Source organism: Agelaius phoeniceus, chromosome 2, assembly GCF_051311805.1.
Source record: "Agelaius phoeniceus isolate bAgePho1 chromosome 2, bAgePho1.hap1, whole genome shotgun sequence".
NCBI lineage: Eukaryota > Metazoa > Chordata > Aves > Passeriformes > Icteridae > Agelaius > Agelaius phoeniceus.
The window spans coordinates 62,249,668-62,262,772 of NC_135266.1; the positions used below are offsets into that span (position 1 = coordinate 62,249,668).

At 45.6% G+C, this 13,105-nt stretch overlaps 1 protein-coding gene across 5 annotated transcripts in view; it reads right to left on the reverse strand.

Moving 5' to 3' along the window:
• TSC22D1 (TSC22 domain family member 1) overlaps positions 1–11,548 on the reverse strand; it is a 91,059-nt gene extending 79,511 nt beyond the window's left edge. For 2 of the 5 annotated variants that reach the window (XR_013180909.1, XR_013180908.1), the window contains exons 1-2: positions 10,632–11,548; positions 7,151–9,999 (exon numbers count right to left, since the gene is read on the reverse strand). Coding sequence is in view for 2 of the 5 variants with exons in the window: in XM_054652001.2 (XP_054507976.2) it covers positions 7,151–10,008 (2,858 nt within the window). In the remaining 3 variants the exon portion in view is untranslated. Of the gene's footprint in view, positions 1–7,150; positions 10,009–10,631 lie in introns of those variants that run through there. The other 3 variants (XR_013180910.1, XM_054652011.2, XM_054652001.2) reach the window with 3 other exon arrangements.
• Positions 11,549–13,105: the final 1,557 nt, after the last annotated feature.

The window sequence follows — 13,105 nt, forward strand, 5'->3', positions numbered from 1 at the left end:
AGCCCCAACTACTTTACTTCTTACTCTGTTCTTCTAGTATATTTCCAAAATTCTGTACCCATTTCAGACTGTACAATACCAACAAACCCCAGCAAGGAAGGTACTTATAAAGAGTAGTTTGCTTTGGTAGCCAAACTCTGTTGAAACAAACAAAGTTACTTTTACTGTTCTGGACCATCACTAACCTTGCACTGCAAGAAGAAACAGAAACTGGAACAAGAACTTCAAACTTGAATGCCTACAATTCTTAAATTTACATCCTGAGTGTCAAAGGTCATCAATATAGGAAGCCTCACCAACACCTCAAAACAGCATAATAAACCATTAAGCATGAGGGACAAGCATCTAACAAAACCCAGTGGAGAACAGAAGAAAAAACTCAGGAGTCATTTTTGGTACACAATAATACCAAAATAATTTAAAGGAAGCATAATCAAAGTAACTGTTTGCTCAAAGAAAACAGTGAAAAACTTGACTGTGTTTTTCTGTTTTACCAAAACACATTAAAGATCTTCCTTTTGCAAGTATAAAAATATTTCATAAAATTGAACAAGTTCCCATTATTAAAGCATAAGGATGTGTTTGAACATGATGAATATCATTCTTCATCTCTGCACAACACCAAAATCAGAAGCCCTCATTTAGTAGGTATAACAAGTGACTTAGTCCATAAGGTAACCAACATGACAGAACACCTAAACTACCACAGGCTCTCCCAACTTGCCTGTATGGCATCATTACAATCCCTGCCTGCCAAACATTTATAACCTCTAAATACCTCTCTCGGGAAAGTCAATTCAGCTTCAGTGGAAGACAGATTTTTGCATATAACTGCAACCACAAACCAAATCCTGCTTCCAACACTGACAATGCACAATAGGTGTTTGGAGGCTTGCACAAAATGAGCTGATAAGGATTTCTACACCACTGACTGTAGCACAATTACTATCTTTGTTAGCAAATTCCAAAGGCAGAAAAGGAGTTAAAGTGTTCCCAGACATTAAAGCCAGAAGGATGATCAGGTGCTCCAATTTGATACCATAATTATGCTGCACTTCCATCATACAATTCCTAAGTCTGAACGCTTTAGAACAGGCTAAAATAAATAAAATGCTGTGTCTCTAGTCACTCAGGAACTCTTCCATCTTAGCTTTAGGCTATAGTTTCCTGTACAACCATGCTGAGAATAAACTAGTTTATTATTTACAGCAATCATTACCATGAAAAAATTTACTGAATAATCTTACCTTTAGTCTGTCTTAAATAGCACTGCTTTTGGTGGTGTAAATCCATAAATGAAAGGTATAGGCCCACTTTAAGAAGTTTTCAGTCATTTGTTAAAGTATAATATGTATTACACACAGTACATTTTAGTCTCATAAATTAATCAAAAGAATAGAAAAAGAACTAGTGCATTAAATCAATGAGAACAAAGACACACTATTCTTTCTAGTCATTTTTATGTTTCACCTACATCACACTAAAACCCAGATCACAAATTATTCCCAGAAAGGTCATACCAAGAATCACTTGCTATAATTGCACTGATATTCAGGCATGTGCAGTTTCCTGTTTAAAAGACCACACTAGCAATATTGCTGTTTACAATTTGATGTACTTCCTAAGCTGTTAAGAGACAGGTCTGAAAAGGCTTATTTACTTTATTTCCACCTGTAAGATGAACAGGTTATAGGGGGTCTTTTTGTAGCATAGGTGTGCTAACCATACTCCCTTTTATTTATGCCTAAGCAAGATACATTAACATATTAGGGGTTGCTAGGGTTAGGGTTTTTTGGAGGGGATGGTGGCGTTTATTTGTTAATTGTTTTTCCCTCACACTCTGCTAACTTTGCTAGCTTACTACAGACTGATACAGTCTTTACTCTGTTCCCCATTATCTAGATCATAGTAACTTGTAAAGGGTGAAACACTTCACTACCAATTCTTTTGTCAGTGGGTTTAATTATAATTTTCAGATTAGCCTGTAAAAAATGCAAACCTTGAGACAGTAACAAAGATTGTTTATTTAATTAAATACTTTAAAATCTGATTTGTTCATTTTCACATACACATACATAGTTGGTTTCATATTTATACACTGCTCCCAAGAGCAACCAAAACTGCAGTGCTAAGGAATGATTTCTGGAAATCACTTGAAGAGATAATTTCTCAGCATCTGCCTTAAATGCTAAATCACTGCTTTTATAACCCCCTGGTATCTGTTGGTTCTTCCTGTCTTGAAAGACAATGTAGTACCAAGCACTCTAGCAACCCTTAGTTCAAAGTGTATCATGGCATGCAGAAAATGCATCCATAAAAGACGCCAGGAAAAGCTCCATCAAAAAAGGTATTGCCACCTACAGCTGGTCAGCAGACATACAAGGTGCAGACCCTAAATTCCTCATTGTTCTTTACTTAGAGCAGAACTAACAAAGTCAATTCCACCAACAATAGGTCTTTTATTCCATCAGTCGAAGTGAGAAACTGGACTTGTCAGCATGACACAACAGCAAACACATTTTCTTCCTCAAAGTTCTCTCTTTCTACTCACTTCACTTGACATTAGTGAAGTTAATAATTTTTTCAAGTTCCACAGAAAGCTCAACTGAACATATGAAGAGATTTTTTTAACAGCTCATCTCCCAGAACTCAAATTCCATGGTTTTCAAAACGGTGGCAAGACTAAGAATCAAGTTTAAAATCTGCAAGAGAGAAAATAACACCAGTGCCCCTAAGATGCAACTAAAAAAAAAAAAAAATCACTATAAATCTATGCTAATCCACCAGAAATCCTTTGTTGTAAAGTATCGATTTCCTTTCTCACCAAATATAGAGCAGCAAAACTTCCAGCAAACAAAAAAGCCCATATAAACTCTAAAACCACTTACACCATCAAAGTAAGTATGCAAAATAGTTACTGCAGCAAAAATATAATTGAAGCTTCCAGTTCTACCTTACTTACTTCATTCACTACTTCCTACTAAAATCTTCAAAAAGTATTGAATTACATCTGTAAAAATCTCACTTGTCAACCTTTTCACTACATGGCTGCATACATGATGAACATTAATCCAGCTTCCTGACTGTACTTCACTTTACAATCTAGTACTAGTTACTACTGCAAGAGATCTCTCAAAAGTTGCTCACAAGTCTTGATTGTCATGTTCAGCTTTAATCTTCCAGCCCCTCTATAAACTTAGTACCAAGCCAAAAGACATGTCCTACACAAAAAACATTTCTAAAGGGATCTTTTAATAAAAATTTCTCTTAAAAATAATGATATTGTCAGATAATACAACATATTTTAAATCCCTATGCTTGTTTTGTGTTTAGATCATCTTTTCCTCCTTTCTCTTCAGCTTCGTTGGATGACATGCACAAACAGGTGAACACAACTTGCACCAGCCTAAAGAATGCAAACAATTCTGCAGGAAATGTTGTCAAGGACAGGGAGGCAGTTATTAGTTCTCTTATCCTTCATTCACAAAATCTGCTTTTGAGTAATGGCAAACAACACTTCAGATTAAGTTATTTTTAAATTCACTTATAGCAGCCTTCATAGGATGCTGTAAAATACATTAACTTTTGAAGTCTTCACTTTACAGGTAACTTAAAAATAATGTAAGTCCATACAAAATCTTACTGCAAGCATGTACAGCAAAACATAGTCTACAAGGATATATAACTGATTTTGCAACACTAAGTATAAATACACAGAAAGACTCACTGTGATATAAACATCTATTCTTCCATGCTTAAATATCAAACACAGGAAAATAAAAGCAATCCTGCTCTTCAGTTCTAAAGATGAATACTAAACTCAAAAGACCATGCCTACAATTAGCAAGATTTGGTAATTATAGTGAATAAATCAAGGTAACTACTCCAAATCCAAGAAACTAATTAAGAACTATGCACTGAGTCCATACCATGGCTCAAGCTAAGTAATTTTTTTTCCCCTTCTCCTTAACAACCAAAAATCTGGCCAGCATTTTTGTAGACCAAAAAAATTAAGATATGATGACCCTACCAACATACAAACATCTACAGCATACATAACAGGTTTAAGAAAGACTAGTCAGAAGAACAGAATCTGCTTGGTGATTTTGTTGAGGTTTTTTGTTCAGCAGTTTGATTTTTTTTTTTAAATACAGAAAATACAGGGACTATTATTCGTACCCTCTATTTATTAACATTTGCAAATTAATTTTCCATATGGCATTCTGCCAAGCAGCTCATTTTTAATATCTAATCTTCACTATGACTTGAAATAAAAGTCATTCATACTGGGGAAGTAAAGGTTACGGTTCTCAAAGCAGATACACTCCACACTGTCTATATTTAAAAGGCCATGCCCTGATAACAGGCATAGAAAGAGCTGCAAATGGCGTTCTAAAAACTGAACAGAGTTAAAGATACTGGCACAGCCTTAAAGGCCATTATATACAGCTTTAAGGAAAGCTGGGAGTTAATCTATACAAGGTATTACATGGGTCAGATGTTTTTTCAAAGGCACGCTAAATGGAATTTTACAGCTTCTTCGCTGGCCCAATTATGTCACCACTCACTTCTTTTCTCCTACCTTTTCCTTTGCCAGGTTTAGAATCACTTGGGATGTATTGATAGAAATCTTTAGTGATATATGTGTGTGCAGATAAGAGCGAGAGAAATGGGGATTTCAAACACACATAATTACAATACATCTGCTTCTGAAATGGTTATGTCCTTTTACAACACACTACCCTTTACCTCCTGTGAAAGAGGGGATAATCTAACAAACCAGCAAAAAATGAACTAGAGAGATCCCATGGCCAGAAAAGTGCGGAGCCAAGCAGAGTAACAACGTATCTTGCACTGCCTCCAGTGAGTAACAAACTCTCAGCTCCAGCCCGAAAGTCCAGTGAGGATGACAACAGAAGTACCCTGCCCTGAGATCCCCTGGAAGTGGAAACAGAAGGAATCTCACCAGGTTTTTAATGTCACATACAAATATACAGGGAGATGTGTTGCTGTAAATGGTCTGACTGTACACAAAAGTAACCTGGCCACTACTGCCGTGCAAAAAAAACCCCAATTATTTTTGGTCTCCATTTAATAGAGTCATATCCTGCTTTGTGTAAAGAATATAAATGGTTTTCCAACTGCAGCGAAACAAAAGTGTAGCCTACCTGGAGATGACAGATTGAACAAAGACGCAACGTGCATGGGAGAAGAAAGGATATGATCCTTGGCTGGCCAAACAACAGAGGAAGAAGGTATTCCTGGCTATTGTTACCCTGAGGGATTTAAACATTCTGGAAAAACTACCGATCATGTCGAACTGTTAACACATGCTGTTAAAATCAGGGTACAGATATATTCTAGATGTCATTCTCCAAAACCCTATCTTTAAGCTTACGATTTTTCTACTTGGCTAGGATCCCCTGAAAGCTTAGGGGGATTTTTTGGTTGATAAAAGAAAACAAAACCCAAAAACAACAACCACACTACAACAAAAACAAATAACACCACCAAACGCCAGTGGGACTCGTGAATAGAAGGATTAGTGGCTCAGTTTGCAAAATTCAAATGAAAGAAAACCAAAAAATATTTCTGAAAAACTGCTAACAGCATAATGGTGACACTGTTGGCTTTAACACCTCAATCTGTCTTCTATCACCTTCATGTACTTATTGACTAAAAAAACATAATCAGAATGCAACAGTGTTGGAACTTGTCTTCTAGCACTCCTGGAAGACAAGCTGCTACTCATTACAGTTCTCTGGCATCTTAGAAAGATGTGATGAAAGCCACTACGGCCGTCAACACCTTATGATCAACATAATCAGAGACTGCTGATAGAGTTAGGATTTTCAATATTAAGAAAAGAATCCAGCCTCTCCCAGCAACCCATTTTATTAAAAAAAAAATAAAATTAATAAAGTCTGGCCACTGGTATTACTCCTGATTTAAGTTATGGCACCCAGAAGGTATTTAAAAAGTGCTTCACCTCCCATTGCTACAGCATTTTTCCCACCTTGTGTTTAGTGCCTTATTTTGCCTCCTCACACTAGTCTCAGTTTTTCTAGTGTTTTCTGTCCTGCTCCACATTCCCAAGGAGGGTTATTTATCTTAAAAGTTACTTCTCCATTAATGTAGCTTCTTAGACAAGACATTCTTTGGAAGAAGCACCAGTTTTCCTGGCCACTCACAAACCCATATCACAAGAGGTCCTCAACACATGGAGGACTCTCCACACATAATTAATATCAAACCATGACACTAAAATTGATGTTTCAATCAATTCAGCCTGCACACAACAGTCTCAACTTCTCTGCACACACTGTCAAAGAAATGAGAATGTCCACATGCACATACTATTAAGACTAGGTAGTGATCCTTTACTTGAAAAGGTGAAGGTGAGAGAATACATTTAGTTTGAACTGGTGAAAATGGGAAAAAAAAAATATGCAGTTTTCTTACTCCAACTGCACAGAATTGGTGCAGCAGATGCAAAGGTTCACCACCCTTTGGCAGGCCTGAGCAGATCTCACCATGCATTAACGCTTTGAAGCAACACCATCAAGACCAAAAGTACCCCAGGTTCAATTCAAAGAGCCACAACAATGTTGCTGAACATCCCTTATCCCACCATACTCATTTGCCTAAAGCATCTCTTGGCTGTCAAAGAGGTTTCGAATACACCACAGAATCGCAACTGGTTCAACCTTAGTAAAGTCAATATTTTAAAAAGAGAAACTAAGGCAGGATGAAGTCCAGGCTTGTGAAAAAAAAATATACACGTAAGAATAAATATTAATTATTTCCATATAATAAATAATCTAAACTGCAATCACCACTAGTATATCCACACTCTACAGTATTCTTGTCTTCCTCAACACAGTGGGAATATACACACTGAATAGACTGTTAAGCACAATTTACCCACACAGTAGTTTCAAAGCATAATCAATACAACCCACCCCCTCAAGTGGAAAACAAGTTCTTTAATACAATATCTGCATGTGCTGAGACCTGAGAAATAGTATTTTAATTAGACAGAAACATCACACTGCTTCAATTCACAGAATGGCTGTAACAAGACCTGCAAGTTAGTGCAAATCAAACTATCAGAGAGCCCATCTTTTAATGAAGTTACAGGCAGTCTTACCTCTCATCCTCACCATCTACAAGAGGCGTTGTCAAGGGCAGCACCTTCAGCGGGAAGAGGGAGGCCGAGGACGGCACGTTGCTGCTACCGCCATCTGAAGCGGCCGATGCTCCACCACCGCTCTCGACGCCGGCAGCTTGAGGTAAACCCGCCAAGGAAGGTTCTGTAGGGCGCCTGCCGTCTTCGATTTGGCTTACAATGGACTGAGCTAGTGATTGTGCAGGGAACTGGGTAGAGCTTAATGGCATCTGCTGTGGCACACTCTGTGCCACTGGCATACCTATACTTGTTGATATCAAGGGAGGCTGACTAACGCTTTGAGCCAAGCTGCCATTCTGCACAGCCGAAGCCTGTGCTATATTCTGTGGCTGTCCCAAACCTACAGAAGCGGAAGGTATGCCAGGAGGCACAGCTGAACCAGCTTGACTTGGTGCAGGAACAGTACTAGCAGAGGGTATAGGGCTTACCGCAGGCAGCTGCTGGCCAGTCATCCCTTGGACTACAGATTCCACTCCTTGTGCCTGTGGCTGTACAGGTAACAAGGTGTTTTGCTGAGCAATGACCATTTGTTGAGGAAGGCCTGTGGCACTAGCCTGTAATCCTTGCTGCATTATTCCTGTCTGCACAGGCTGCACTACTTGGGAAGATGGAGGAGCAGCCGTTGATGGCATAACTGGAGGTGGAATTTGGTTTGCAGCAGATGGTGGTTGCACCACAGCAGCTACACTTCCTTGCTGTCCAACATTTAGCATTTGACCACTGGCAGCTACACCTGGTATTGCTGCTGGAGCATGTGCAACAGGCTGAGCCGGGGCAGCAGCTGGATGTGCTTGCACTGAAGGCTGCATGCCCTGTGCCTGGGCAACAGGAACCGGTTGCCCAGCTCCTACTCCTGTAGAACTTGGCTGCATGGCAGGGGCTGGAGTCTGAAGGATCTGCTGATGTTGAATGTAGTCTGGCATAGCCCCTGCGACAGAGTTTTGGTTCACCGCCTTAACGTGACCCGCGGTCATCTGCGTAGGAACTGGCTGCTGCTGCTGTCCGTACTGCAACTGCTGCTGCACCACTGGCAAAGTCTGCACAGGCTGCGCCGGCTGCGAATACGGCAGCTGCTGTTGAGCCATACTCTGAAGGGCAGGTTGCTGGTGGCCCAGAGACGGGGATACACCTAGTATATTAACTGGGGCTGGCTGAACCCCAGTAACAGTGGTTAGACTGGCCTGTGCAGGAGGTGGGACCCCTGGCTTCTGCTGTGGATAGTTTACTTCTTGAGAATGCAGCTGGACTTGTGCAAGCTGTGATTGAGAAACACTCTGTGGTATACTAGATGCTGGAATTGCTGGAGGAGCAGCACTGCTAAAATCCATCTGCTGCGGACCCACACCTTGAAATGCTTGCTGCTGTACCACAGTAGGTGCTCCCATTTCTCCACTTCCCACACTTTCTGTATAGTGACTCAGTGTGCTTACATTGCTGCTAACAGAACTCCCACTGGTGCTCTCCCTTTCAGAAGTCACTTCAAGCGGGTTTTGTTTTATCGTCTCAACTGCTTTGTTTACTGCTACTCCCTCCGAAACTGCAACAGTGTTTTCTTTATCATAGAATTCAGTGCAAGTCCATCTACCTTTTTTGAAAGGTTCAGAACTAGAATCTAATTTTACAACCCTAAACCTTGACGTGCCAGATGCAGGCTGCTGCTGGCTTGATCCCACTGCCATTCCTGCAGTTGGATTAGTAACATTGTTAATGACACTAGAGGAAGCACTCGTACCATTGCCAACACCACTCAAGATATTCACATTAGCATTGCTGCTAGTTCCAGACAAAGCATTTACATTACCAGTACTCATGATGTTGCTTAAATTTATAGTACCAAGCACATTGCTTGCCACACTAGAACTACCAGCACCAATATTACTTAAGGTACTAGTTCCAGCAGCAGAACTTATACCTAAATTGCCAGGACTACTTGTAGTGCGGATATTAGACACGGCAGATGCCGGGGAACCAGTGGATGATGCAGCAGAAACTGGTGCAGTTGATATAACATTGTCAGAGCTTCCAGTTGTTGATAGTTTTCTAAACGATGGACTGGGTGGTGGTCCTCCAGAAATTGGGGCACTACCCACCCCAGGATGGGATGGATGATGGTGTCCATGATGGTGGTGGTGAAGATGGTGGTGATGATGAACATGATGGGGATGAACACTTCCATTGATCACAACACTTTGCTGTGGGTGATGAGGCAGAGGAGCGTGCTGCTGAGGAAGGTGAGGCTGGTTTGGAGAAACAGCCCCAGGAGTCTCTGCCTCTTGGAAGTTATTTAGAGTCTCTTCAGAAGAACTCCTCTCAGGTTCTCCCATATCAGTGGCTCTGGATAAAGACACATCCAAGATTTCTGAAGATGACAGGTCTTCAGTGTGAGACTCATCCAGGTCATCATAGCTTTCTGTATCCTCGGCTATGCTGTTATTAGAGCTCATACTAGCTGATATTTGAGCAGGGGTCACACTGGTAATTTGAAAGCCACTTTTCTTTTTCATTTGAGCTCCAGTCTGTGCAAGGGGCTGTGGCTGGAGCTGAGACTGCGAGAGGAGGTTCAAGCTTTGTGGATGAGGGGGTGTCGGCTGTGGACCCGCTGTTGAAGCTGCTGCAGGAGATGGAGGCGGCGGCTGGACCAGCAAAGGCGGCTGATAATCCTCGGCGGAGAGGGCAGCGCTCCCAACGCCGGTACCTGGTGCAGTGGGAGCAGTAACGCAGCTGCTGCCGCTGCTACTGCTGCTGCCCCTTCTAGGAAACATCGCCGGGTGCGCCATCTTCCTAGCACTAATGTCTGCGGCTGAGTCAGGCTGGTGCATTGTATCGAGTGTATTTTAAGAGTGCAATCCCCCGGTATGGAAAGAGACAGACAGACACACATACACACACACACACAGTTAGCTGTGTGCTCAGGGCAGGGCAGACACCAGCACGCACAACCCCCCCCGACTCCCGCAGCGCACGGGCTGAGGCGGCTCGGCACCGCCGCTCACCACCACCCCTCTCCCCTCCCCTCCTCCTCCCCTCCGAGACAGGGAGGGGGCGAGCACCGGTCCTCCGCCGCCTCTGAATGTGACACTTTCAATCCTCCGCCATTCACTTTCTTTCTCCCTACCACCCTCCCCCCGCCTCCCTTTGATTTCTACCACCACCTCCCTGCTCGGCCGCCCCCCCGTTCCCCAGCCCCCCGACTGCGCCTCACCCGGGAGGGCAACCAGCCGGCCGACCCGGGGGCGAGCCCCTTCCTCCTCCCCGCGGAGGCTCCGCCGGGCGCCGCGGCTCGCCGGCAGCCGGCAGCACCGCCCTCCCTCCCTCCCTCCCTCCCCGCCTCGGCGGGGCGAGGGTAGCCGGCGGGCCCGCAGGGCAGCCCGGCGAGGCGGCCGGCGCCCCTCGCCATCACCGCTCTTAGTAGTAGGAGGAGGAGGAAGGCGCGGATACGTACAGGACTGGCGCACAGCAGGGCGGCAGCGGCAGGCTGAGCCGGGCAGGGACATCCCCGTCAGTGGCAGCCATGGAGCTGAATCATTTTGGGTATTAGAGAGACGGAATAAGGACGGAAGAAAAGCAGCAGCAGCAACCCGACAAAAGAGTCCATGAAAAGGAGAGAGAGAGGGAGGGAGGGAGGAAGGGGGAGCCAGCCAGGCAGCCTCTCTCTCCTCCCTGTGTCTGGCTGTCTCTGGAGGAGGCTCCGCTCCGCACGCTCTTCCTTCCCCCTCCGCCGCCTCCTCCCCCTTTATAACAGGCGGCACCCGCTCGTCCTCCGCAGAACCGCGCCTGGAATCCGTCCTCCTCCTCCTCCTCCCGCGTGTGCGTCCGCCCCGTCCTTTCTTCCCTCAGGGTCTACTCCCGGCTTCCCCGCCGTCGCGGGTCTCTCCCTCCCCGTGCCTGCCCCGTCTCCTCACGGAGCGCTGGAGGAGGCGCCGCGGGGGGGAGGAGGGGAGAACTCGCCAAAGGGGAGGGCGGGCGAGAGACAACGTAAGATGGCGGCGGCCGCCGCGCACGCGCGGCCCGCCGGCAGACATAAAGCCCGTCTGGCCGGGGCCGGCGGAAATAGGGCTCGGCTCGCGTGGCGGAAATAGCCGAGCGGCGCCGAGCCCGCGGCGGGTGGGGGTGTCCCGGCTGAGGAGGGGGCGAAGCGGCGGCCACGGCCATGGCGGGTGGTAGATCGTCCGCTCCCCTCCCCTCGCCGGCCGCGTCGTGTACCCGCCAGGTGCCCCCTCTCTGCCCGCAGCATGACTGTGCCTCACATGACCTGCCGCCGCCGCCTCCCTCCCCCTCTCCTCAGCTCCGCTGCAGATTTATTCAAGTTATTCATCACCTTCTCTCCTTCCTCCCCTCCCTTGGTCCAGAATATTCCTACCCGCTCCTTCCCCCACGCATGGGGAGGAAAGCGGAGTGTGCGCGCATCCCCCTCGCTCGGGGCCGCCTTTCCCTTTGTGCCCGGGGCGGGCGGCTCGCCGCGGTGCCCCGCTCCATCCCAGCCCCGGTGCCCCGCTCCATCCCAGCCCAGAGCCCCAGCGGGGGTCGCCGCCCGCACCGCAGGCGCCCTCGGCACCGCCGGTGCCGGGGCAGGGATGCCCGGAGGTCAGGTGGGATCGTTCATCTGCATCCACATGCGGTGTGTCAATGTGCGTGTGTGTACGTGTGGAGGAGCTTCTCATGAAAGCTCCAGTAGAACCGTACCGAAGCGCTGATTAAAAAAAAAAAAAAAAAAAAAAAAAAAGTCCACAACTTATTAAATGGAATCGAGGTGAAATCAGCCGAGCTTTCTTCACTGTTCCAGTGCCGGCATCGTCAGAGTCAGGTGGCAAAGCTCAACACGCCCACTACGGCGAGGCAGCTCCCATCCCATCCCAAAGGGAGCTACCTTCTCCCCTTCGGTGGGCAGCAAGCACCTGATGTCCAGAGACACTCGATGCACCCATATCTGCTCTGAGCTATTCCTTTGTGTTCTTGTGCCTGTTGGCTTGCACAGAGCTGCCTGGCAGGTATCTCATGGCCCCACCATGATCAACGGATCCAGCCCAATGGATCCCCACCACTGGCACTGCTCTCCCTCTCCTGGCAGCAGAACCCTCTCCAGCCAGCCTTTCAGTGCTCGATAGGTGTCCTGCATTCCTACAGAGACGGGGACAGGTTCACACCCTCTGCCGTGTTTCTCCAGCAGCCTGATGCTACATATGGTGTGCACCATGGAGAGCTGCTCATATTCCCAACTCCTGGCAGCATGGCTTTGTCTTCAAACAGAGACATCCATGAGCAAGCAGGAGATGTCTCAGATCACTGCTTTGAGATTGGTGTGGCTTGCCTGGAATGGTGAAGTGTTTGCAGGACTTGAAGGGCTCAGGCTTGTGTTGTAACCTGACTGTGGAGCCCACTGGTCAGGACAATCAACAGGGCATGGAGAAAAAACAGGGCTTGGCTCTTGCTGCAGTGAATATTTAAGCACATTAGGAAGACTGGTAGAGCTTTAATGGGGAAAAAAGTTGTGAGAGTCCAAGGTATTATATCATATAGCTGAGTCATTAGAGAGTTCTTATGGGAGATGTAAATGTTAGCTCCTTTAGGCAGAGAGGAGATTTGAATCTCCCATGTTTAGTGTGTTGCATTTAATCACTGAGGAACTAAAAAGCTGCTTTTCTTGCTCCATTTTGTGAAAAGGACAAGGATTCAAGGTCACACACAGTGAGAGCTTTTGCTGCCTGTTCCTGAATTTCAGACTTCCATCTTGTCTCTCTCTGCTAACCTGGCTTATCTAGCTCCCATTTGGTGTGGGGATAGGGATGGCTTTTGAGAAAACCCTGCCTTTTGCAGTTTAATTCCTTTTATCTAGAATGCAGGCATTCAGCTCAGGTCTCCAGGTACCTGACAGGTAGACTTGCAATTCTTGCTCCTTCCATGGCTGTACTGCCTTTA